The sequence below is a fragment of the Anneissia japonica genome, unplaced genomic scaffold (genome assembly GCF_011630105.1).
Source record: "Anneissia japonica isolate Jap-2015-1 unplaced genomic scaffold, ASM1163010v1 scaffold1826_len1998817_cov189, whole genome shotgun sequence".
Lineage (NCBI taxonomy): Eukaryota > Metazoa > Echinodermata > Crinoidea > Comatulida > Comatulidae > Anneissia > Anneissia japonica.
Genome location: NW_022742159.1, coordinates 473,613 through 500,024, shown reverse-complemented (window position 1 = coordinate 500,024; position 26,412 = coordinate 473,613). Strand labels below are relative to the sequence as shown.

The 26,412-nt window shown below is 32.1% G+C and overlaps 1 protein-coding gene across 3 annotated transcripts in view; it reads right to left on the bottom strand.

Annotated features, from left to right (window-relative positions):
- Nucleotides 1–787: 787 nt before the first annotated feature.
- LOC117118950 (E3 ubiquitin-protein ligase ZNRF1-like) overlaps nucleotides 788–26,412 on the bottom strand; it is a 31,713-nt gene continuing 6,088 nt past the window's right edge. Inside the window, exons 2-5 of one of the 3 annotated variants that reach the window (XM_033263690.1) lie at nucleotides 16,648–16,743; nucleotides 14,571–14,676; nucleotides 5,598–5,693; nucleotides 788–4,887 (exon numbers count right to left, since the gene is read on the bottom strand). In XM_033263690.1, the coding sequence (XP_033119581.1) occupies nucleotides 5,636–5,693; nucleotides 14,571–14,676; nucleotides 16,648–16,743 (260 nt within the window). In that variant the 3' untranslated portion in view covers nucleotides 788–4,887; nucleotides 5,598–5,635. Of the gene's footprint in view, nucleotides 4,890–5,597; nucleotides 5,694–12,495; nucleotides 13,497–14,570; nucleotides 14,677–16,647; nucleotides 16,744–26,412 lie in introns of those variants that run through there. The other 2 variants (XM_033263689.1, XM_033263691.1) reach the window with 2 other exon arrangements.

Here is a 26,412-nt window from a genome sequence, read left to right as displayed (position 1 = left end):
CATAATAAACTATTACTCATAACTGTAAATAATATTTTCTTCTGTTTCATTTAACATTACAAAATTTTGATAAATCTATCACGTATTTTTAATCTTTTTTTTTAGTTTGTTTATAATTTTATGTGGAATGTTTTGGGAATTTTAAGCCTTTGGAGACTGTAGATTTTTCAAGTTGTCAACTCCTGTGCATGGTTTTCTGATCATTTGTTTTAATGAGTTCTATTGTACCAAATATACAAAAAAAAAACAGATAAATATATATATCTATATAAAAAAATCAACCAATGGTACATTTCACTACATTTGTTTGCATACTTTGCTGATGGAAATATGAATTTGGATGATTGTAAGATAATAGTTTGGGTATATATAACCAGTTGTGTATCTAGTAGTCTTGAAATGGTCATGTTGGGGGGGGGGGGGGGGGGGGTGCTCAATGATTATGTTATGGGGTGCTAGGTCACAAAATAAGGTGATATGAGGTGATTTTTAACTACTTAAGTGCAGGGGGAGGGGCAGCGTGTACAAGCTTTTTTTATGCACCCATAAATATAACACCCAATGTATAAACATCATGTTTGTTAATAAAACAATGTTTTAAGCATAAGCCCACATTTGGGTATAATTTCTTCCTTTGATTGTAGCTTATTAATCAGAGTTAAATGGATTTAATTTTCACAGACAGCAAGTGTTACTAGTTTGAAAACATGTCTATTATCCAATCACAATTGCATCCTATAAATACTTTACTAGTGATTATGTAAAAAAATATTCTATGTTTATGATGAGAGCTTTCAAAATAATTTTGTTTTAATTATCATCACTGATCTTTTTAAATTTTTACAAATATCAACCACTTTTATCACAATTCATGGACAATGTGTCCCAAGTCCTTTGGGGTAAATAATTTATACAATGGTGTAGGCAGAACATCACTCCTATATGATGATATTAACACTGATTTAAAAACAAATACAGGGTACAGAGCTAAACAGTAAAAAAATGATATTAATGTGGTAAAGAGATGAACCTTCATAAGTTATTAATCATGTTGGTTACATTTATCCTCCATGCATAACATTTTTTTTTTTACCATCACAAGTCAAATCATCCAGAAAATCCAGCAAAAAATTAAACATCCTAATAAGTAATGAGTATCTGTGTATGTCTAGATCTAGCAAAGCTAATGCTAGAAATATTGTCTACAATACCAGTTTATCTTTTAAAGTGTTTACCAAAACATAGGTATCAAGCCATATAATTAATTAACACGGATCAACTAATTAAAAATGTTTTTTGACCAATCCCAAATGCACCTAGCCAATTATTTCGAAAGTGAAGAAAATATCAAATTCCAATAATCACATTAATTTAGTTACAAATAATTCTTTTTTTCACACATAAAATTATTTATAATATTAGTTAGAAAACCTAAAGGGACAACAATACTAATTTATCATAAACAATTTTTAAACTCATCTCCAGTCAAAACATTAAAAGAATCTTATTTATATATGAATAATACATGCTTAATAGATAATCTCTTGTAAAATATAATTTATCATGTTTTTTTCATTTGAAATCATAAAAATTCAAATTAGTTTGGTCACTCATATTTTTCTTATATTATGTCAAAATTTAGGAAATACAACAGAAGCAAGACAAAAATACAGAAGAGGTAACTTTTTCATTTTTGGATGCAAACTCAAGCAACTTTTGGCCTTACAAATATTACATCTAATTTCATTTATTTTAAAGTCATTTAAATTCTTATAACCCCATCATATACTTAAATTCTATCATATCTGCTGAGTCTTTGCCGATTTATATCTTTATAAGTTTGGCCAGATTTCTAATTATTCTTGTAATTTAAAGACAATTAACAAAGGACACTTATGAACATGGTTAAAAGCTTCGGTCTTTGAAATGTCCTGACAAAAATAAATGTACAAAAATAATACAAAAAGGCACAAAAATGTCCCTTTTATTTTTTGTTTTTTCTTCCCAGGCTTGTTTGTAATCAATTGTATAGTTAATACTATATATGGTTTGCAATCAAGTGCATTCAGTTTAATAAGATTGGCCTTACTTTAAATACTGCCCTCTATAGTTGAAAAACTCCCACAAATACTGCACTTGTATGCTTTGATCAATTTTCTATTGTCCATGTTTTACCAAGCCTATCAAATTATTATCATTGAGGTTATAAATCCTGCCAACAAACTACATGACATTACACCTCAGACTATAAAAAGCTATAAAATGCATCAAGCGTCCAGAAAAATAAAACACAATTGGGTGAAACTGTACAAATTACATGGCAACATTCATAATTTTATGACTGGTTTAATATAATAAATTAGCTACCCATGCTGTCATGTTCAATATTGTACTTAGAAAAAAGTAAAGTTGTGAGATAAAGATAGGAAAATATTAAAATATCTGTAAATGATGACAATCAATCATAAATTTATCAGAATCCAGATTTGTAAATTAAGAAAAATGGAAATATAGCATATCATTATTTTGATTGTGATGAGAGTGATGAGTCATGAAACTGCCAGATTAGGTGTAAACAGCCTGATTTAAAAATTAACCAAAAATATGTCCATCCATTATATTTTAGGTTAAATTTCCAAAAATCATTAAACAATGATCGCTTCAAACCCTATCATATTCAAGTAAATGTGTTTATATTATTTATACAAATTCACTACAATAATAGTCTGTCAATGTGTATGGACGGACTAATTCAAATTCAATGTTACAACAGAAATTTAAGAACATTAAAATAAACAAATGAAATTTCATATTCGATATCCAATTTGGGAAAGGCATTGTGTTTACACAAATTCATTCAACAGAAGAAAATTCCGATTTTGCAATAGTCACAGATTGTATGTTGTTGTTAGTACTGAAGGAAAGAATCAAGTTAAAAAAACACATTTGCAAGATTTGCATGCCTCATTCTCACATGCTTAATATGATTCAAGAAGAAATAATACATTAAATATTTGACAGGAAATGAATGCGTATCGCATCCAATTTAAAATGATGGTGCAGACTAGGTGTCTTAATGCTAACAACGTTTCATCTCCACACGAAAAAAAAAAAAAAATTCCCGAGTTTCAGAGGCATTAGTCTGGCTAGGAATGAATTGAGTTAGTCCAAAATAAAAAGAGCCAAGATGTCAGCAAACAGGAAAAGGATCAATATGAGCCGAACCTGTTTTGCCCATTAACTAGTGATGACAAAACAGTTTAATATTCCTCAAAATTCATATCTTATTTAAATAACAATAATAATATAATAATAATAATATTAATATTAATATTAATAATAATAATAATAATAATGCATCTTATTTAAGTGCAATTGTATTATTACCAAAATAATAACTTTATGGAAATAATAAAGTCACAAATATTGACTTGATAATAATAATGATATTATTACAATACCAAAAAAAGGAAAAAAAAAAAAATTAATAATAATAAATATAAGATAGTATCAATGTTGAATGTTGTTAGTATGTTTTAGTTTCTTTTATAATTTCTATACACTTTTTGTTGAAGATAAGATTCATGGGTTTATTTTATTACAGTTCAAATAACTAATTTTCAGTATAAATTAAAATCAATAACCACTGATCATTTCTACCCACCCACACACAGACAAGAATGAATATTAATCGAACATTGCCAGGGATTCAATCTTCATGTATAATTATTATAGCAATTACTATTAATATCACTATAGTATAGTAAATACTATTGTCATTAATATTGTTATTATTAAATTATTATTACAGAATTGTGAATTATGGTAAGTCTGTCCAGATTATAAAATTTTCTTTGACAAAAAAAAACTGTTGTATGCCCATATATAGTCATGATGTGTCTATATATGGTCATGTTGTGATGTCATATTTGGGCATGTCACATGTTTTTGTCAAATAGAATGTGATCTTCCTCTTCTTCTTTTAATATATGATTAGGATTAATATCACAACAAAATTATTTTAAATGTGTTAAATTAAAATTTTCTTCATGAATTTCAATTATGGTTACGTAACTCTTGTGGAATTATAATCACCATGGCATTAAACACCACCTTGCTACATAGTTCTTTAGCGTACTGTCCATGATATGCAAATTTTTTTAATAAATTTAAATTATTAAATATCATAACAATATTTTATATCAATCATTTTCTTAAAAATAAATTGAATGAGTCCATTTTTTACAAGATTATACATTTTAGGAAAAAAAATCACGTCGATCTAAATAAAATTGCATAAAAAACTGAATTGCATTATAAATGAAACTTAACGCTATGCTAACTATATTTATTGAAAAATATGTTAATGAAGCAATAAATTTTTAAAATATATATATGAAGTTAGCTCACACTAAATATGAATTTCATAACAAGATTATTAATATTTATAATCATTCATGAGCTTTTGTATGTCTGTCTTATATAGCATATATTGCCAAGGCCTTTGGGCACAATAGTAATACTGCTATAATAATCATGAATATTCATGTTTAACTGTAATTAGAATGAATATTCATAATTATACAGTAAGCTATGAATATTCATGATTATATAGTAAATAGGACATATAAACCGGAATATTCATGAGAGAAATGAAACTAATACTTAAGTTATGAAAAATTTATATTTAACAGATTATTTGTCTTTGGACAATTAAATTAGCCCTTATTCTTCATATTGCTTCCTAAACTTCATTTTCTACAAATTGTGAACTTTGTAGATCAGTGGTGAGAATAGCTATTAGATGCGAGAGAGTATGTTCCTAATATGGTAACGCTGAACCTCTCACCATCTCAGATCATACATACATGGATTCCTAGTCAAAGTCTGAAATGAGAAAAAAAAAGAAAGAAATTTAGAACAACTATTTTTGATAATTACATTTTGGTGTTCCTTTATCAATCTCCCAAATTTATATTCACTAAATGATGAAGAAAGATGAAGCGATGAAATGTGAAGACAATGATGAATATTATTATGATCATAACGGTGACAATGGTGTTGATGATAACGATGATTGTGGTTAATAATGACGATAATGAGTAATAATGATGATTACAAATTAGGTTTCAATGATAATGTAAACTTTAATACATTGTGATGGTAAACCTATCAAAACTTGATTTTTTTCCAATTAATTATCTTATCCAGTTTTGTGAACAACTGATTGTTTTTAATGATCTGAATGATTCGTTCATACTCCCACTGACAGTCAGCAGATGTTGTAGCATCGTCATTGAGTATCCTGGCTTTATTCGTTGCTATATATCTTATACTCAATATGGCAACAACAAGAAAGTGGATTTCTTTTAATAGGCATTATAATTTTTGTGAAGCTAAAGGTAAAAAAATATTGTAAACAAAATATATTTTTAAAGCTCTGTCCTAATTATCAAATTTTCTTTTGACAAAAAAACTGTGATGTCATCAATAACCATATTTAGGCATGTCACCAATGACCATTTTAGGCATATCACATGATTTTCATCAAATAAAATTTGATAGTCTGGAAAGGACTTTAAATGTATTGAACAAACCTTTTATACGAAAATGGGGGCTGTGAGTAGCAGGTTTATTAATCAGTGGGATGTTCTGGGCAGGACCGATTCACTTCAAACCACGAGTCTATACATCTAATAAACAAAAAGACAATCATAATTATTATAGGTAGGCAATTAATATGGCCACTTGCAGTGCCACTGTGCTAAATTGCGTATTTTGCATGGTATTGAATTATTATTATCGTAGCAACCAGAGAGAGGCATTCAGTAGTCACATCATTCCACAACGACAAGGGCTAATAAGGGGTTAATAGCCCTCTTTACCTCCGAAAGATGTGGTGGATTATCAATCAAATCAATCAAAATATTTATATAGTGCCAATATCCAGAAGTGTTCAGAGGCGCTGATTAGAAAGTGCTCATGAGCCAAATGTGTATGAGATATGAGATTCAATTCAATTCAAAATTTACTCACTTCAGTATGCCATCTATGGCCATTACCATACAAAACTAAATCAATAGAATAATTAACTTCACCATTATTCAAGATTTACCGTACTGTGGGCTTCATGCAAATGTATTTATTCAAACATCCTGCTATGCATAAACGCCCCCTCGAGTATACACCCCCTTCAGAGTTTCATTTGGAATAAATAGATGTCCCGGGGTGTTCATTTTTTCCTAAATGCACCCGCCTCCCCACCCAAATGAATGTAAATAAGACTATGGAAGCAACATCATTCTCCACACATTCTATTAATATTCTACTCAATAAGAATTTTTTTTTTCCTAACTTGGCTATGATCAATAACCTGGTTATGATCAATAATAAGGACCACAATGGATATAAGTTCACTTTTGCATTAATTTTTGTGCAAATTTTATCCTTGGAATTCTTATTACAAATATGAATTTTGAACAGAATGAAATGAAATAACACATTTTGATGCTAATGTATTTTAGTTCCACATTCACATTGAAAATAAGAGGTTTTTATTTGAGTATATGATTCCATTATACACCAAAAAAATAAACGTCTGCCTCGAACATATACCTGCCTTGAATACTGTAAATTCCCCCTGAAAAACCATTCTCAACAATAACGCTCTGTTGCGCCTATTTGAATAAATGCGGCGGTATCTTTGAATCACTTATTAGGTTAACACCAAACTAAAACAATTGAAGAAACCTACAGATTTTAAAATATGAGACATGTATAAATGATGGAACTCAGCTCTTCCTGACAAGGGACCAAAGCTGTGACAAATTCATTCAAGTTCACACTCAAATTTCCTTCATGACAAGAATCTTACACAATTTTCGCCATATTTGAAAGGAAAATTTCCGAGAACCTGGCAACTTCCACTGGGGGACTTCCAGAGGCCTAGCATTTCGCTCTACATACAGTAATAACTATCATGGATTAATTAAAAGATAAAACTAAATTACTAAAGAGCACAAATATTTTAAAACGGAAAAAGAACAAAATGTTGATATTAAAAACAAGCCTAAGTCTTAAAAAGCTTTTTCAATGTTGACATACAGAATTAGCAAAAGATTCTATCTGTTGTCTGCTGCTGCTATAGCAAAGGTCTAACGGTACTATCCAGGTGCTTAAACTAGGCCGCTGGAAGTCCCCGAGTGAAAAGTTGCGAGAAGTTAGTGTCGCTGTTTCAAAAGTATACCCATATATAGTCATGTCATGTGCCAATGTCAATGTCATGATGTGATGTCATCATGACCATATTTAGGTATGTCATTTGTTTTTGTCAAATAAAATTTGATAGTCTGGAAGGGTCTTTATACCCCACTTTGAAAACAAACCCTGATTGCTTAAAGGGGATTTGCATTACAATTGATTTGAAGTTAGGAAACAGTATATGGTAGAATTAAGGGGAATTCCCAACAGCTGTTATGCACTCACAGGAAATAAACGTATTGTTTAGCTAGACGTACGGTAACCATGTACTTGTTTGTAGTATGCAAAACCATGCGCCACGTTTTGTTGCTACTTTAGTGTGGCACAAATCTATTAATATTCACAATTAAATATTTGCCTATAATTATTGCTATAAATAGAATTAGTAACCATTAGTTGACGGTTTAACACAATGCATGCTGAGACAATAGAAATAGATTGTTTTTTTTTTTTCACAGGCCTTCAGTTTAGCCATTAATTATAGTACAATTAGAACTCCTTTTCATTTCATTTCCTCCCATATATTTGTCTCAAAAACATTAAAATTTACAAGAACAGAAACAGCAAGGAACAATAAAAAAAGAACATGAGGCAGGAACACACCCAAAAGTAAACTTAATCACTGTCGAGTGGGGGCCCTGTCGCCCCTTGACAAAAAGCAAATTCTATAATATTGCTGCAAAAAAGAATAGCAAAACTTTATTTGTTCCTTTTAATTATGAGCTATGATGTAATTTAATATTTAGGGTTTTTATTATAAACATATTTTAAGACAAAGTTAAAATAAGAAATATTGAGAAGGATTTTTGATGGAGGAAAAGATACACACCCCCTGGTGTTTATTCAAGGGACGTGTATATTTTAAATGAGGCTCAGGAGGGAATAGATTCAAGGGTGGGGGGTGAGGGAGATGGCGGGCATGTTTATTCAAAGCAGGGCATTTATTCAAATAAATAAAGTATTTAAAAACAATTATGAATAGCAAATAGATGTTGTATTATAGAAAGGACACCAGACTAATATAAAACAAAGGTATAATAAGAAATACAAATCAGCATGGTCTTTCCAAAGTAATACATTACAAATAAAAATATTTATGCATAGCAAATAGCTGTTGTAGTACAAGGACTAATATAAACAGACCTTTTGATTTCAGTGTACTTGGATTAGTGTGGACAGACCCTTAGTCTACTTGGATTAGCGAACACATACACACTAACATTTTATCGGCATTCAAATTTAAATTTAAATTTACTCACATTATATAAACATAAATTTGGTTGATGCAAGCTTAATGTGACTGATCTATACTGTATTTCTTTTGAAATATTCTGCCTACCAGAAGGTAACATAAATACATACAGTATACATTACAGCAATTATTAACCCTCTGGATACCGTATTCTTTTGTAGTGCAAACCCTTGAATACCGGATTCTTTTGCAGTGTAACAAGGTTTTTTGCTTTTTTTTAGTATACGTCGTTTTGGTGGATTTTTGGGATCTTTCTGTAAATTATACAGAAAAATGTTTCTAAAAACAAAGAAAGCTTATAGAATAAGCTTTCATTTGATGTATAATTTATATTTTTGGGATTTTTTTTTCATAATATAATATATATATATAATATAATAGAAATTACAGAAAAATGCTACATATAAATGTGTGTTCAAAATTTCTGACGTATTGGAGCTAAAATAAAAACAGAAGAGCGATTTGAAAACCACCTATTTTTTAGTCACGAAATTTCGATTGCAGTCGAAAATGGGAATTTTCGGTTTGAGGTCAATTTCGACTACAGTCGAAGACGGTATCTAGAGGGTTAAGCGCTATAAAAATCAGAGCTCTTTTTGTTGTATTTTTATTAATACACTTTGGTGACGAAATACTTCTATCTGAAGTCAACAGGAAAATAAGAAAAAATAAAACAACGCAGTTAAAACCAAATACCACAGCACCGTTCCCAAAATATTTAAGGTCATCAGGACAGTATTCAAAGGTGCTCAAATGACATCTAGGCAATACATAATCACAAGGAAACCTAGAAAATAAAGACTAACTTTTTCTTTAAAGTTAATATTTAAATATAACGATACGATAGATGCAGTGTATCTACATGTAGAGTCTTGAAATGGGGGAGGGGAAGGGGCTGATGGGAAAGGTGAAGTGGGGGCTCAATGATTAGGTAGGGGGAAAGTGCCAGCATGCAAAAATAAGTTGATTTGGATTGATTTTTAACTACTTTAGCATGATTTTTCATCTTTTCTGCCCCCCACCCCAAACAAGGTATCCCACCCTCTAGATATGCCACTGCGATAAGCCTGTTCCATATTCTACTCTTATTGGCACGTCCAGATGGCTCCTTGTCTTTATACCTACGCCTAATGCAAGACTAAAATCTTCACTCACAAGGTAGGTTCATCTCATACCATATCAAACCACCGCCATTGTCATTTAAACATTTCCAAATGTCAAGGAAGTGAATTGATGTGATAAAGGTCATTAAGAAGTCATTTGAAAGGTCACTGTTTGATCAATAATTGTCTCTATCCACAAAACCCAACACAAACTGCAGTAATCAATATTCAAACTTGGTCTGGTTCACTAATGACAAAAACAAATCTTATTTCAAAGCCACAGCACTTCTGGTTATTATATCTGGTTTTCTTCGTGTGTTTTGCTACATGAAGTACTGTAAACATTGCTGCATTGTTTGCAAAGTAAAGATGGGTTCAGCTTTTTTTTCAGTTTCCAATCAATGACTACATATTTTGCTACATATCTGTTTTGTTATATAGTTTATATTCTTCTTATTATTTTTCATATTTCACTAACTTATTGTTTTCTAGTTAATTTAATTTGATTATATTATAATTGGCCTATATTACTTTCACAGACTTGTTATTGTGATAAGTTCGTGTTTGTGTCCCCGCCCACTCATTCAATTGTATTCTGTGTACACTGTACTAGCATTGTATTCTACTTTCTTTTGGCAAATAAAGAAAACAATAATATCAGTCCTTTCAATATTACCATACAATAAACAGATATAAATTAATGATTATTTTTATACAAAAGGTGTGGTACCACAACGACTAAAATAAATTAATTAGTGTTATGTTGTTATTTTTCGAAATGACTCCTGGGATCAAAGACAACATTCACTACAACATATTGCCTAAAGATTCACCAAAACATTTCGTAAATGTTCCTGGGTCTGGACTGGCTAAGATGATATTTTTAACTGTTTGAAACGAGTCTATCCTCAGTAAAACATCAGGTCTTTCACCATGTTACGTTATTTTTCAAATAACTCCCGGGATCAACAATGACATTCAGTACAACATATTGCAATATAGGTATCTTTCAATATGCCCTCATCATAGTACCGTACAGTCGTCTGTTTCTCTTTCTCTTCTCTCAGTTTTTTACTGCGTGCTCTCTACTCTCATTGTGCATAATTAGGCGCACAACCTTACAAGGTGCACACAATTTAGACTATACTGTATATTAGACTGCATATTATACGGTAATTAGAGGCAACAACAATTAGCAAGCTTATGATTATTATTATTATATATTATTTTCTTTGGTCATATCTGTTAGTTCAGATACATACAAACAACAACGGAAATAACAAAAATGGGTTATATAGTAAAAACATAATGCATGCGCTTTTGCAGTTAATATTTAAATTCATGAATTTAAATATTAACTGCAAAAGTTAATATTTAAATTCATGAATAAAATAAATCTAAAAAGAAAACAAAATGAAAGATGATATAAACACGCAAGAAATAACTAAAGCTGAAACTCCAAGGGGTCACCATCAATTCCCACTCCGATTCATCCTCATATTCTTAACATTTCTAGAACAAAAAAAAAGGGATACAAAGTTTTGACTCAGAAATTAAGATCGAGACAGTCACCTCCACGAGATAATGCAAACCAGAAACAGGCAGTTTGTAGAAGGGCAGTCAGTGATCTCACTGTACGATAAAACAGATATTTTAAGTCAAGAAATATTACCACAATGTCTGGAGCCAACCGGAAAAACTATAGACATAGGAAATGCATCCTGTCCCATCTTACTATAACTATAACATAAGATATATGCGACGGTGGTGCTACCAGATATTCCCTAATGTAGGTTAAAGTTTCCTCACATGGGGTCAACGAGAGGTTAAAGTTCTCTAATAGCGTTCACTGTAACTTAGCATATTCCTAAAAGATGGCCCTCTAAGACTGTAAAGTGCTTATAAAGCAGTGTTCACAAACAAAATGATGATTGGCTTCTCCTCACAGGGAGTCGAGTGTTCCCCACAGGGAGTCGCATGTTCCCTGATGGGGGTTCTGTGCCACCCTAGACCATACTGTTGCTGCCACTAACATGCCACAGAATGAACTCAGAAGCGCGCTAATAACTATATAATGCATGCAACCAATTTAAATATATTTAGTTATCAAACTGAAATCCTAAAAACTTTCGTGTTTAAAATGTAGATTTGTATAGCACCAGTAACCATCAAATAAGATGCTTATGGCGCTTGATGTATGGACTACGTAGCTCGCTCAGTGGCTTTCTTCGCACCTAAGGGTCTCTTTGTTTCTGTGCTACTTGGTAAACTGGTACCAGCAACTCCCGTCATTCGCCACAGGCGCTGTCAGTTCCAGTACACCGGGTTATCGCCCTACTCGTCTTGAATGATGTACGGGGTTCTTCATAATGCACACAAGCCACTGTGTACACCGACCTTATATAGTTTATACTGGTTTATAGTTCTTAACGCGTATTTGTCATTGTAAATAATTTGGATATGACGCTTAAATAGTCTAGATAATGATCGCCAGGATGAGTTTTATTTAATTACAGTTGGGTTACAATGTTGTGTAGAGTGTGATCTTGTACAATGCTTCCTCAGTTACTGACCTTGTATGAATAATATTTCTATTGTTGTTTTATATTGTTGAATTTTGCATACAGTACCTAGTTTATATAAACACCAAATCTTGTTATTTTCTTTTATCTCCATTGTATGGATGACTCATTGTTTTCAAAATGATCATATTTTAAGCCTTCTCATATATTTGTATTAAGTCTTATTATCAAAACATCTCAATTCTAAATTCAATACATTTGTGGCATATTTCAGTCCATGTAAACAATTTGTATTTTGATACATAAAAATATATAGTAAATTTTTGTTCTGTAAAGAAAACTTCTATTCCAAATGCATGTAGACAAATGAATCAATGCAATATAAAATATTAGGAGGAAGAATCCTCAAATAGATACAGGAAAAATCTACTATATAGCTAAAAATAACTCTGCGATAAAAGATCTACCGAATGCCTATCCGTCTACTGTGTCACTCACGGAACGCACGTCAGATTTTAGCACTGCGTTACATGCATACTACTTCCAGAAAGTGTTTGTGTGGCTAGCCGGGCAGAAAAAGCAGAATGGTCAATTAACACCGCTGACTGTCTTCTGCTCGGTTGGCAGTCAAAGCAGGTCTCTCCAAGTGATGTCACGGCCAATTCGACGTTCACTTAATTAATTTCACACTTTAATCTAACTCAGGCCAGAATACTGAATGACAATAACAATATGGTGTGACTGTTTGAGCATAAAATGTTTGTTTAATAAGCGATATATGAAGGTTTGCAGGCAAAGTTACACGCAATATTGTTCAACGTATGATAAACCATTACAGTATAGTATTACTTTACTTTGAAATGCACAGTGTATAGAGGATGTTGCACATAAAATATCATTTCTTTCAAAATATCATTTTGGTAGAGCAGCCAGGTAATTATAGGGTGTGGGGTTCAAATCCTAATAGGTACAATACTTTTTCCTCACACTCACAATATAACAAACATTATTTTATTATTAAAAATTGACTCTAACATTAATTTCTATAAACAATACTTCAGAATGCTAAAAACATGATTAAATAAAATCAGCTTTGCGAAACACTAAGTTGGATGGATGGATGGATATATTCGGTGCAGACACCATGGATACCCTACAAAAGTTTGAAGAAGACTTATTTCCAGTGGGATCTTCCTGGTGGTGAATTAGACAGTACAGTGGGAGACAATCCCCTACTCTTTTCCGAAGGGTGTACTGCATTCTTTAACATGCACATGGTAAATGCACAGAGAACCAACTGCTTAAACAACTTCTGTGAAACACGGTTCACTATCATAAACTTGCATTTCAGCCCTCTAGCTGAAATACAAGAGAGCAGCAATCAGAAATGAACCGGGGACCAAGAGATGTCCACGGTTCAGCGCACACACATAGTGGCTACCACCAGTTTAGCTGACTGAGCTATTACTGAACTATCCACTTGGCCATTATTATTTTTTTTTTTCTTGAGTGGGTCACTTCCAGGTGTTTTCAGGGAATGGGTTGGTACAGTGATCCTGTCAGTTATGTTTCCCTGAAGTTGGTCGGCTGGCACTCAAAGTGCGGAAGAACGGCACACTGACTCCACCCTGATGGCTCTTAGTCTCGCACCAAACGTGCTTGCTTTACTTCATTATAGTCTTTTTTCATATTTTTTTATTGGCGCATAGGGATAGCTGTATTACGCGCCTCATAAATCCATTGACTGATTGATTGGTTAGTTGATTGATTGAATTTCCAACGAAACACAGATCTAACAAATTTAAATTTAGCTGATTTTTTTACTATTTAAAAAACTGATTACCAGCAATAAAAAGTACGTAAAAATAATATGGTATATTGTGCATCTTTTGGTTGGCAGAAAAAAAATTCTCATGTTTAATTTATAAATGAGTGAAAGTCAATAATTAAAAAAATACTGAGAAAGCAATTAAAATGCTCAATTACTTTATATTGTTCTTGAAAGCCTGTTCTAAAAACAGATAAATGTAGTTCCTTTTGTAGAAGACCACCCCCTTAAACAGAAGATTGAGCAAATTTGGAGGGGGAGGGGGGGTGGCCTTATACTCGGGGAATCTCTTTAATGGTCACGCATTTGGTATTGTGCCTTTTCCATAGGATACAAAGCGCCCACAATCAGCAACAAACAAAAAAAACAACAAAGCCAGTAATGGATGGTTGTTTTAAGAATCAACCCAAAAAAAAAAATTAATTTTATGCACAAAATGAATGAATAATTGCTTCTTCAGAAAAGAAAGGTCCGCAAAAGGGGGTAAAACAACCAGCGTCATATGCAAGTTCGTTGTGAATCAAAAGGCTGGAATGTAAAAACTGGGCGTAAAATAGAAATTAGGCTTATACCTGAGATGGGTAAATTTAAGTAAAGTTACTTACGGTTTGTGGTAAATACAAAGACAAGGGAGTCGGGCTATAGTGTTGCCCTCAGTCATATCTTCTAAGCAAATGGAGCATTCTCCTTGGTCACTTGTTAACACATCATCTGTTGGGAACAAGATTTAAATACGTGATTAGCATACAGCCATTTACAATCAGAATTACAATTTTAAAGCACTCTGAGATGTTATAATTCTTGAAAAATATTGTATAATTCATAATTCTTTATGGTCAATTTTAATATTTTAGTCTTTATTACACTGTATCTTCTTGTTAGTCAGTAATTGTATTGTCTTTGTTCTTTTTAATTTTAATGTTTGGGTCTTCTGGCTTGCCGAGTCACAGGCATTCGCATCTTTACAAGTCCCAGGACAACATTTGAGGTGTACAGTAATAAATTAAATTAAATTCATAATAAATGTTGAAAAATAATAAAATTCTAACATTTTTCAAGAAGACTGAACCTGGGACCTTGGGATCTGAAGATGGGCACTTTTCAGAAAACAACTCTCATTATTTACACTCTGATTGATTATGGTTGCCATGGTGAGGGTAATTTCCATAATGGTTAAAAGCACTCTGTAGGAATACATTACAATTATCAGGTCATCCTGTGATGTGTTATATTATGCTGTACATACTATATATACACAAGGTCATTAGTAATCATTCATAATTATCCTAAAAATGTTGCATAATCCAAACTTTAATTGTCCATTCTATTCCATCTCCCAATTATTAACTGTTTGAAGCATACTAAGCATACATGCATTAAACAATTCTTTATCTATTACTACATGTGGTACCTAAAATTATTATTCATATTCATTGGCATTGTGATTGCATAATTTAAATTATATTAATTCCAATTTCCTTTCCTCAATTTAATTTTTTTCTTTCTTTTCATTTTCTTTCATTTTCCTTAATCTTCTCATTTTATCTTTTCATATTTCTTTTTTCCTTTGGCTTTCTTTATCTTTTCATTTCTATCTTTTCATATTTCTTTTTTCCTTTGGCTTTCTTTATCTTTTCATTTCTTTCCTTTCCTTTATTTCTTCTACTTTTTCTTTCTTTCTTTTCCTTTCACTTCTTTTTCCTTTCCTTTCATTTTCCTTTGTTAAATACCAAAAGACATTGAAAGTACATAAGGTTGAACAATGTATAAATTATGTGATCAAACATGGTAATTAATAATTTGTTACGTGAGGCAAAGACTGCAAATTTCTCGGAATACATAAATTGCCTAATGCGATTTTCAATGGATATTTTGATCAAACCAGACTTGACAATCTAATTGTCCACAGTGTAAATCAACATGGTTCACAAATGCAGACTTGGATTGTTTCAAGGAATTAAAATGTCCATATAAATTTAACTACGCTATTGCGTTGTAGCTACATAGGTCATAAACCAATGAACTGTAGTAAACTTTAAAAAAAAACAAACACATATCATCGTAAATTAATCCAAAGAGACCTTTTTTTTTAAAGATCTGACGTCAGATATGATGGCGAACATGCAGCGCGTTAACAATAACATGGCTATGGTGTGCTGACTACATGATAGACGTGATTATAATGATGATGCAATGGGTTCTTTGAAGTGCACGCATGAAAGAGGAGTCTTGGACTAATGGTTTAAAAGCTAGAGGTTGAAGTGCTCTCGACCACCCATCTTATATATTAAAACGAAAATTATCATCGACGACGAAGATAATGGTTATGATAATGATCAACAATGATGGTGGCAGTATAACAATGACGATTATGATAACGATGACGATGGTGACAACAAGGATTTTGACGATCAGAACTATGATGATTATGACAATGATAATGATGATGACAATAACAATAATGATCGTTGATACTATCATCATTCTTCCATGATCATAATTAATATGATTATGTTAAAATGATACTGATAATGATAATGATTGACGATGATGATGATGGTGATGAAGATGATGAAGAAAAGATGATGACAATGACGAAGATTATGAGGACAATAATGATCGATAATACCCTTGTCTTTCTTTAATGATCATATTAAAATTATGTTTAATTTGCGGACTTACCATTATATACAATCCTAGGTTTGGTAAGACACATTACCAGGTGGCATTCCACATCATCCGAAGCAATAACCTTAGAACATACTGGACATTTAAAACCTGAAACAGGAAACACATACCAATTTATTAACTTTGTATGCTAGTCCACATATCAAGCGCCCTGAGCATCTTACATTAGATGGATATGTGTGCTATATAAAACTACACTATTATTATTATTATTATTATTCTGCTCAAGAACACATTTTTATTTATTTATATGAGAATTGTCTTCCCAAAACCAGCATACCTTCACTAAATGTGAAACCCAGTAATTAGCGTTAGAGTGTGTCAGTAATATTACAGAAAAGTGTAATACTATATATTACAGAGAAGCCTTAATACTTTTACTCATAACTTTGACAATAGTAAATCGATTCCAGTAAATGACACATCATTTTAAAGCTTTAAAATATGGAAATATGAATACATTAAAAAGTCAATTTCCTTCATTTAGTCATTGATGCTGGTTTTTGCATGGCTAGAATACAAACAAAAAATTTAAAAAACACCCTAAAAAACAACACAACACAGCTTAAAAAACAAAAATTGTTTCAAAAAGCACTACTGTAATAATAATCAATACTACTACTAATAATAATCAATAATGGAACTTTCTATTGTAAGTAACTCAGTATATCTTGACAAAAATGTTAACCAAAATATCCAAACCTATTAGCGAAACTAAAAATGTCATCATCATCATCATTCATTCATTCGGGTACGAAATACTGTATAGGTGACCACAAGATTTTATTTTGTTATCTTCCTCTTGGTCAAAATTTCTAAAATTATGTAACCTGAGTTGAACAATACTGTATGTAAGCAAAACAATTATGTTTTAATAAATACATGAAAAAAATACAGGCCCTGCTCTAATTAAAGACCTCTCTAATTAAAGACCACCTCCAATTTAAAACCACTTTTCTGTGGTCCCAAATTAACAAATGTCTTTTATATTTATTACTCTAATTAGAGACCAAAGCTGCTAAAGACCACGGAAATCACAGTCCCAAACACGGTCTTTAATTGGAGGGAGAAGGGATGTACAGTATACAGCATGCTCCCATAATTCATTAGTGTTCTATTTAATTACTAGAATCTTCTACAGTATGGCTTAATTTTGCTAAATCTACGCATGAGTGAGCAGAACACCATGACAACAATAAACATGCATATGCATGAACTTTACATGACCTAAACACTTGTTGTGTTTATATACTACTGATGACCTTCGATATTTACTTGTTTCTAACTAATAGAAATGGATTAGGTTGTTCAATCAGCTGTTAAAAAACATAAATTGCATAATTAATCCATCCAACACAAATGCTACAAGACATGTGAAATGTAAATAGCTGTAGTTACTCTCGTATGAGTCCCATGAGCACAAAATTTGGCCAATTTTGAGGGAGGGGTGCATATAGCCAGGAATCCCATTTCAATCAAAATGCAATTTAACACCAATATTTGATGCCAAAGTCAGTCGAGTTACTCATTCAAATTATACCCTGTTCTTTTGCCCAAGGAAAGACTGATATGTGGCAAAGACAAGCCAAACCAGTCACTCGTCGCAAAAATCGATTTTGAGTTATTAATACAGTGTTAGAGAGTAAAATAATAGCTATAAAATGATAAAAAAATCATTCAAATCTCATGCAGAAACTATCTTTAAAACCTTAAAAAGTATTGTTTTAACATTGAAAATGGGGAAAATAACAGCATAGAATGATGTGTAGATATATAAAGGTTAATTTAGTGCAATAAAATAGATTTTTAAAAGTTTGACATTCCAGCATGTTTTGGCCATTTTCTCTGAAACACGATTTGCGACGAGTGACTGGTTTGGCTTGTCTTTGCCACATATGTAAAATTGGACGTACAGTAAAGTAGGGGGTGGGCTTAGAAACGAGATGGGCTTACACCCGAGGAACTATGGTACTTTTGAATCATTGTTTTACAGTAAATAAAATATAAACTTCCAAAAGAATTTTTCAGCATAACCTTTTTAAATATACTTTACTGTATGTGACTAGCCTTGATTTGATTTATTTTATATTTTTATTTTAATAATAAAAACCTCATTTGACATTTACCTCAAGCCTCAATTTGTTCTGTATGTTGTTTTTTTTTTATTGTTCAAGCAATTTCAGCCCCAGTGTTGTTATAAAAATGTATTATAACAAAAAGTAGATTTAATCACAAATTATTAAACTTGGTATGAAAAAAAAACACTCATTCATAGACTTATGATACGGATGTTAATAGGTTTGTTTTGACAAAAACACAATGCCATAAGGATCTGCTTAAAGCTACACATGTTTAAATGCTTATTATTTCCAGGATATATCTACGATATTTACAGGATGTTATTCAGAAACCTTTTGGCAGTTAATCATATTAGTACGTTAGAAATTCATGGAATTCTACAAAAGAGCAGAAACATTCCTTTGTTAATGTTCAAATGGTGGGAATGAAATCTTCACATCATGTGGTGTATACAAGCCAACAAGTTTTGAGGTAGTGCATTTTACTTCCCAAGGGTGATGGATGATTCACTACTTTACTGAAATAAAACCATTGTATTTGTTTTACTATACCGCATTAACATTAAATCAGCAGACTGCCCATCTACATACCCATTTTCATGTTAGGGATAATATTACGCGGTTTGCACGGTACTCAGAGGGGATGCGCTAGTCTCCCCGCATACGTGTAAATTTGGCACGAGCAGGGAAGTAGTATAAACTACTACATAAATATACTGTAGAATATCTTGTACGCCATTCATATCTAATGTAAATATTCAGGTGTGTGGTAGAATTTATTATACATATCAATAACATAAAAACTAGGTCGAAATTCATAGTTAGTATGTACTTAGAAATATGATAACTGAGTTGGCGGACATCAACTGACTCTATAGCAGCTGACTAGATATGATCAGCAAGTAAGCCGACATTAACTGAACTTAAAGCCAACTGATACCACCACATTTTTTCCAACACAAGCTGACCACAGGGTGGCTCACAGCTCCCCTGTGGTCAAAACCTGCCAACTAAAACCACAGGACGGCTGATATTACAAGCTCCCAATGGTCAAATGATGCCAAAATAACTACAGGGTGGCTGACTAGCTTCCCTATGGTCAGTTAGTGTCAAACGTGTTGGTCAAAGTTGCCAAATGAAGAACGGACAGCTGACCGACTTTCTGAGCTATAATTGAAAATGTATAGAATTATAATTTTTCTCATAGTGATTGCTGTTTACTCAGTTAAATCAATTTCAGTGTAGCATAATGCACTGAAAATAAAAATTTAAAAAAAAAAATGTAATTTATCAAGATTGAGATGGCAGAAAATAAAGGAAATGGGAGGGGAAAATAAATTACTTGTTATTTTTACTTGGCCTACTATAAAATCAACAGTACTAATTTCCCTGTTCTCCTACAAATTGGTGCAAAATATTGCGTCTTGATGAGCCACTTGGTTGTTTTTAATCATGCAAGAATTTTGCTGCTGTTGGTTTATATTAACTTGCCACGTAAATGATTACAAGTTCATCTTTTAGGTTTTAATCAGCCAAATAACAATACGCTGACAATCGAAATTATTCATTTCACAAACGTTAATAAAAAATACAACCATGAATAGCAGCTACAATATTCAACGCTTAGTTATGGTAATATTCAAAGCTGTTGATTTTGCCCTCATGAATATTCATATGATTCACACTTGTTCATGTCAACCTCATGAATATATTTACCTTGCTCATGTCTAACTCATGAATATTCTTGATTTACCTTGTTCATGTCAATCTCATGAATATTTACCTTGTTCATACCACCTCATCCATACCAAGATCATTTTGTAATATGAGGCATGTTATGGCAAAATGGCTAAGTTGTTGCAACAATTAAATTTAAGTTATTGGTATTTTCAGACACTTGTGTATGTAATCTTTCAAATGAGGAGTCATTCACTGAAATTCGACATTTCAAGCCTTAAGTTATTGGAGAGTGAATGTACAGCACTCAAGTCAAGATATTAAACATAATTTTGAGTAATTGCCTTCCAAAGTTATTTGTGCATATATTGTTTAATAAAATTAACTATCAAATTCATGTTTAAACAATTTCTTGACCCTTTCCAGAACTAATACTTTGGGACATGATTCATAAGACAATAACTGTTGATCTATAGTGAAAAACAAATTTGGATTTTTAGGAAATTTTTTGAGCTCCCATATTTTATAGCTCATTTACTCAATATTGGCCTGTGCGACAACCATTTCGCTACGACACGCCTCATATGAAAATTATGTAAATTTGAATTAAACTTTTCCATAAAATGCTGGTACTTAACTAAATACCAAGTAGGACCTAGAGATGGAGGTCATTTATTAATCATTATAAGTCAGTGCTCCATTGATTACTAATGGCCAATTATACCTCAACAAGTTAATTTCTATATTTGCACAATATTATAATATGGTTTACTTTCCGTGACCGAGTAACTTCACACAGCACAATAACGCTGTAAGTTATAGGTTATTCTTCTACCTTTATCTTTTACTAATATTACTGTACTATGTATCTACAGATATCAGTGATGAATCCATGAATTCGAAATAAAGTGGACCCGGGGAGGGACTTTCACAAATGGAGGGTCATAGACCACCTCTGCCCCACCATGGTTGGGGCAGAGGCAAGAATATATATGATTATAGCACCTTCAGAGGGCTGGGAAATGGCACTCTCAGGCTTAAATTTGAATATAATTTTCTAATTTTTCTCCATTTTTTTTAATGATTTTGAAAAATTTAGGTGGCCCACGCCAGCCGAGTACCCCCTTGAATGCGCCATTGATTATTACCTTCAGGATCACCAGTGTAATGTCAGTACCCAGTAAATAGCACAGTACATATACAATAATATGCTTATTCAAATACACACCCACTCCCACCACCACACTACCATGTCTGTTTTGTTTAGGAGTTGTTTTATTTCCATTTTTTATTGTATTTTCTTCCTTTTCCTATTATATTCTTTGATTTATGATGAAATATTGGAATATTGGTTTGAAATCAAGAATCTGTGAATCACCTCAGGCCATTCATCTCCTCGCGGACAATTAATAAACCAAATTCATGTTGGCTTCTGCACTTTGGGATTCACAATGAAGACTGTGTGGACGTCACTTAAGTAATACAATAAGACCATCTAAACCAAGAGATAATCACATTACTGGAATATCAGTTCCATTCCATTTACTTTCTATCTAGGTCAATTCGATGGTTACTGTGGCTTTACTCTTCGTAACTACATGAATTTGATTTCATTGTTGTTAAAATGCCCTGTCCAATCATATTTTATAGACAAAAACATATGATATGCCTAATTATGATCATGATGACATCATATCATGCAGGGTTGTACAGTATCTATAGAAACCTAAGGATAGGTGATAGACATTTCAAGGGTAGGTGGGTGATAGATAACACTGGTAAACTCTAAATAATAACAATGAATTTTAAGGATGGAAAAGTGGGTTAATAAGGGTGGGTAGAGGGCCATGAAATTAGCTTTAGGCTGGGTGGAAAACTTCAAGGCTGGGTGTCTCCATCCACTATAACTACATTCCTGATATAATGAATATATATGGGCATACAAATGTTTATTTGTCAAGGTACTGTATAAAAAAAATCTTGATTTTAAAGAGAAAGATAGTATAATATACTCCAAGTATCGAAATGCACGCCATTGTGTCTGGATTCAATATTTCGACTTTAATTATGTCATCATCAGGAATCCTAATCTGAGATTTATCAGTGGAACTTTCGGTTAAAGAGAAAGACTAACTGAAAAAAGGCTCAAATGCTATGCATTTACAGAAAGCAAATGAAACCACCAACATGACAATTTTTTAGTTAACAAAAAACATTCATTAAAATAAAGCATAAAAAAATCTAGTAACTATTATTAAAATTCAAATGCCACCAATGAAACTGAAACTGGACATGAAACAGAAATTCCATTTTACAGAAATTACAAATTAGTAAAATTGTCTATAAGGAAGATAAGAAAAAATGTAGGTATTTAGAGTTTTGTATTAGGCCTATAATAATGTACAGCTGTAAGTCTAAAATTTTATTACAGTTTATGTAAGTCTTTCTTCAAGTTCTTTTGTTTTTTTTATTATAGTTTGGAAACCTATTATTAACTTTATGGTGAATAAACAGCTGTACAAGGCTGTACTCTCTCCTTTCCCAAGTATTCTGCTGGTACTATTTATAGGAGATCTATCTAACTCTTATGCAAGTGTCTATTATATAATATTGTATAGTTTATGCAAGTTTCTTTCTTCATGTCCTTTAAAAAAAATTTTTTTTTTTAATAGTTTGGTAACTTATTATTAACTTAGACTTTATGTTGAATTAATAGCTTTACAAGGCCATATATTACTCTCCCCTTCCACAAGAATCTGCTGGTAATGGAACCACTTCTAAATGCCTGTGGGCTCTGTTCAGCCCATATTACATAGCTTGCTCTCAGGGCTATCTCGTTTTGTATACAAACAAAACATTATCTGAATAACAAACACTGAAAGGTGATAACAGAAATGGACCACAGTACGCCACAGTTACAAAAATAGACCACAAGCAAGCACAGGGATGTGTACTTTACTGTAAATCAACATGACGTTATAGTCTGGTGTGATTATCGTGTGAATATGGTGTGAGGTTCATGCAGACACATGGTCTATGAATTAAGAGCTTCTCTATTGGCTAAAACAAGCTTATGTGTATGCTAGGGCGCAAAGGTCATTGTATCTCAAAGAAAAGTGTTAAACTAAAGTGTTGATAATGGGTCTGAATGCCCCGTCTACAGACGTCAATGTCCTGTCTATAGACGTCATACTATTTTTTTTCTTTATATTTACATTTCTAACAGTCCACTCTAGTGGCAAGATGGAAGAGTGATGCCCACTAAACTGAATTTCATTGGGGCTTACATTAGTTACTGAAGAAAGAATTTTCCCTGGGTGTCAATCGAACTTTCAAAACTGACCAATCCAGAACAGAGTCAGAGATACAGGCTTGTCCCACACACGCACGTTAATGTACGTTTACAGTCTTTTTTTGTAAAACCGTCAGAGGAGGGTGGAAAAAAAAAATGAAAATAAACTTTTGTTTTCTTATATTTAGCAAATGGTTTTGCCAAAAACATCCAGACAGAGGAGAAAATAAAAACAAAATGTTATTTATTTTTTAATATAACAGTGTAGTAATGGAATAGCTTTAAATATAAATAATTAGGAAGAAATATACATATCTTATTTTTGGAGATTTCAAGGGAGCGCGTGGCAGGCGCAATAAAAATAAAGAAAAACTTTAATTTTTTTCTAAAATTTCCAGTTTTTCGTAGCAGCGGGTATGCTAATTGGCCAAAAATAAAATTTTATTTCCATTCAAAATCATCAATATTGGTGGGTGGCAGGTTCGGAAAACAAAGTATTATAAATCACTCAATGCGCTACCAGGCATCCTATGTTCTCTGCATACATAGATTTGGCCAAATTGCACGCTAGAATCCATGTGACAAGGAGAACTTAACATTCTCACATCCGCAGACCACTTTTAGTGATGTCATTTATTACTACATCCTACCGTCATCATGAAATTGAAGGCTCCCTAGTATTTAAAGGGTACAGCTTTGTGTAACCTAGAAAATGATGTGAATACTAGATTTAAAGGGTTTGAACCCAGAATCATGGAATTTGAAGAAAAGCATCTTAACCACCAAGTTCTACTGTAGCTTCACTCAAGTACAAAATATTAATCAATAAATATGAATGAATAAACAAGAATGCAGAATTGTACTGATTTTTCCAACCAGTATATTATTTTGAATGAAATACTATGTGATATTTCCAGAGTGCCTTGTGACAATTTGTATTATAGTACTACAGTACAAGATTGACCAATCAATGAAGTTTAATGACAAAAGTAGAGTTCAACTACGGTATACAGTATTATACAGACTTTCACACTGTTTGCCGTAGAGAAGGTCAGGAATAGAGATAACAATTTAAAGAGTACATGTAGGACTTAAGGAACTGCAGTGCCAGATGATCATGCGAGTTTCAACTCACACTTATTCACTTTATATAAATTATTTATTTTCAATTATTAAAAATTCCGTAAATAGTGTAAATATTCGTTTTAATAAAACTCTCATATCATCCATAAAGCGTTATGAAAATTTGTCCCTCCAGAATATCTCTGTGACAGTCAGAATGAGCTCTGGACCCGTGCCTGGGGTGTGATATGACATCACCATGTCAATGGTTGTTAAACCAATTAGTCACATAAAACTTTTGTGTGGGCAGATTTTAGGCACGTTTTTTAGCACATTGTACTGTACCACTGCATCCTTTTAGTTATAGACCAATACACTATTCTGTGCACAATTTCCATCACTATGACGACACTAATTAGAATTACAAGTTTCTGTGTAATGCAATAAATTAGTAATTCATCGTTTCAAGGCCAAGATATTGTAGGTAAATAAGCCTACATGTTTATTTTAGATTCCTGAAATTTAATCAGAGGCACACTAGAAATTAATATTCTTTAAATTTGCATGAAGCTATGTGCCATCAAAGGAGGGCATTCCCCCTTCCCTAGTTGGACAGACCTGGACCACCCTCCTCCAATGCCACAATGAGGGTATTTGACCAAAAATAATAATTTGCCTATCCAAATAATCCCTAATATTGTGGTCTAAAAGCATAATTTTGGTCATACTATTACTAGCTATAAAAACTCTCCCTGGGAATGCCACCAGGGACCCTGATGATTGATGCTCTAGTCAGCCCCTTGATTCGGACACCCTGCCGGACATGTCAAATCCCCTGAATTTACAGTATTCTCTGTGTTAAATGTGAACTAGTATTACAATTTTTTGAAAACCATTACACTGGAAATGTTCACATCGAATGAAGTAATAACAATTAGTCACGATTATTCATTGATGATTAATCCTCAGCAGTGATTAATACGACTGCCACAAGCAAGCTCGCAATTTCATCCCCTCACAATCGTTTCCTATTTTGTTTATCTTTATGTAACAAAGCAGACCTAGAGTCTAGATTGCTTGTTGTCAGTTTTTGTAAACATATCGTTTTCATCATTTCTTTAAATTTAATAACATTGCTTGAAAATTACCCTGTTTGACAAATTTTACCAATTCCTTCTAGGATGTGAATTTGCCGAATACTACTGTATAAGACAGAATTATTCAGGAGTTCACCGAAATGTAGACTGTTACTGGCTAATGTCTTATCAATTATTATAGTAAATTCTCACAATACAATTATAATAATTTTGGTGTTTTTTTTTTGTTGTTATTGAAATACTTGATTAAATGTATTGCTACAGTAAGGCCTTATCAAATAATTATTATAGTAAATTCTAACAATACAATTATGACAATAATTTTGTTTTCTGGGTATTAAATTACTTGGTTATCTGTATTGCTAATGCATTATCAATTATTATATACTGTAGAGTAAATTCTAACAATACAATTAATAATAATAATTTTTCATTTTTTGTATTAAAATACTTGGTTATCTGTTTTGCTATTTATGCCTTATTAATTAATATAGTAAATTCTCACAATACGATTATGACAATAATTTTTTTTTTTTTTGGCATTGAAATACTT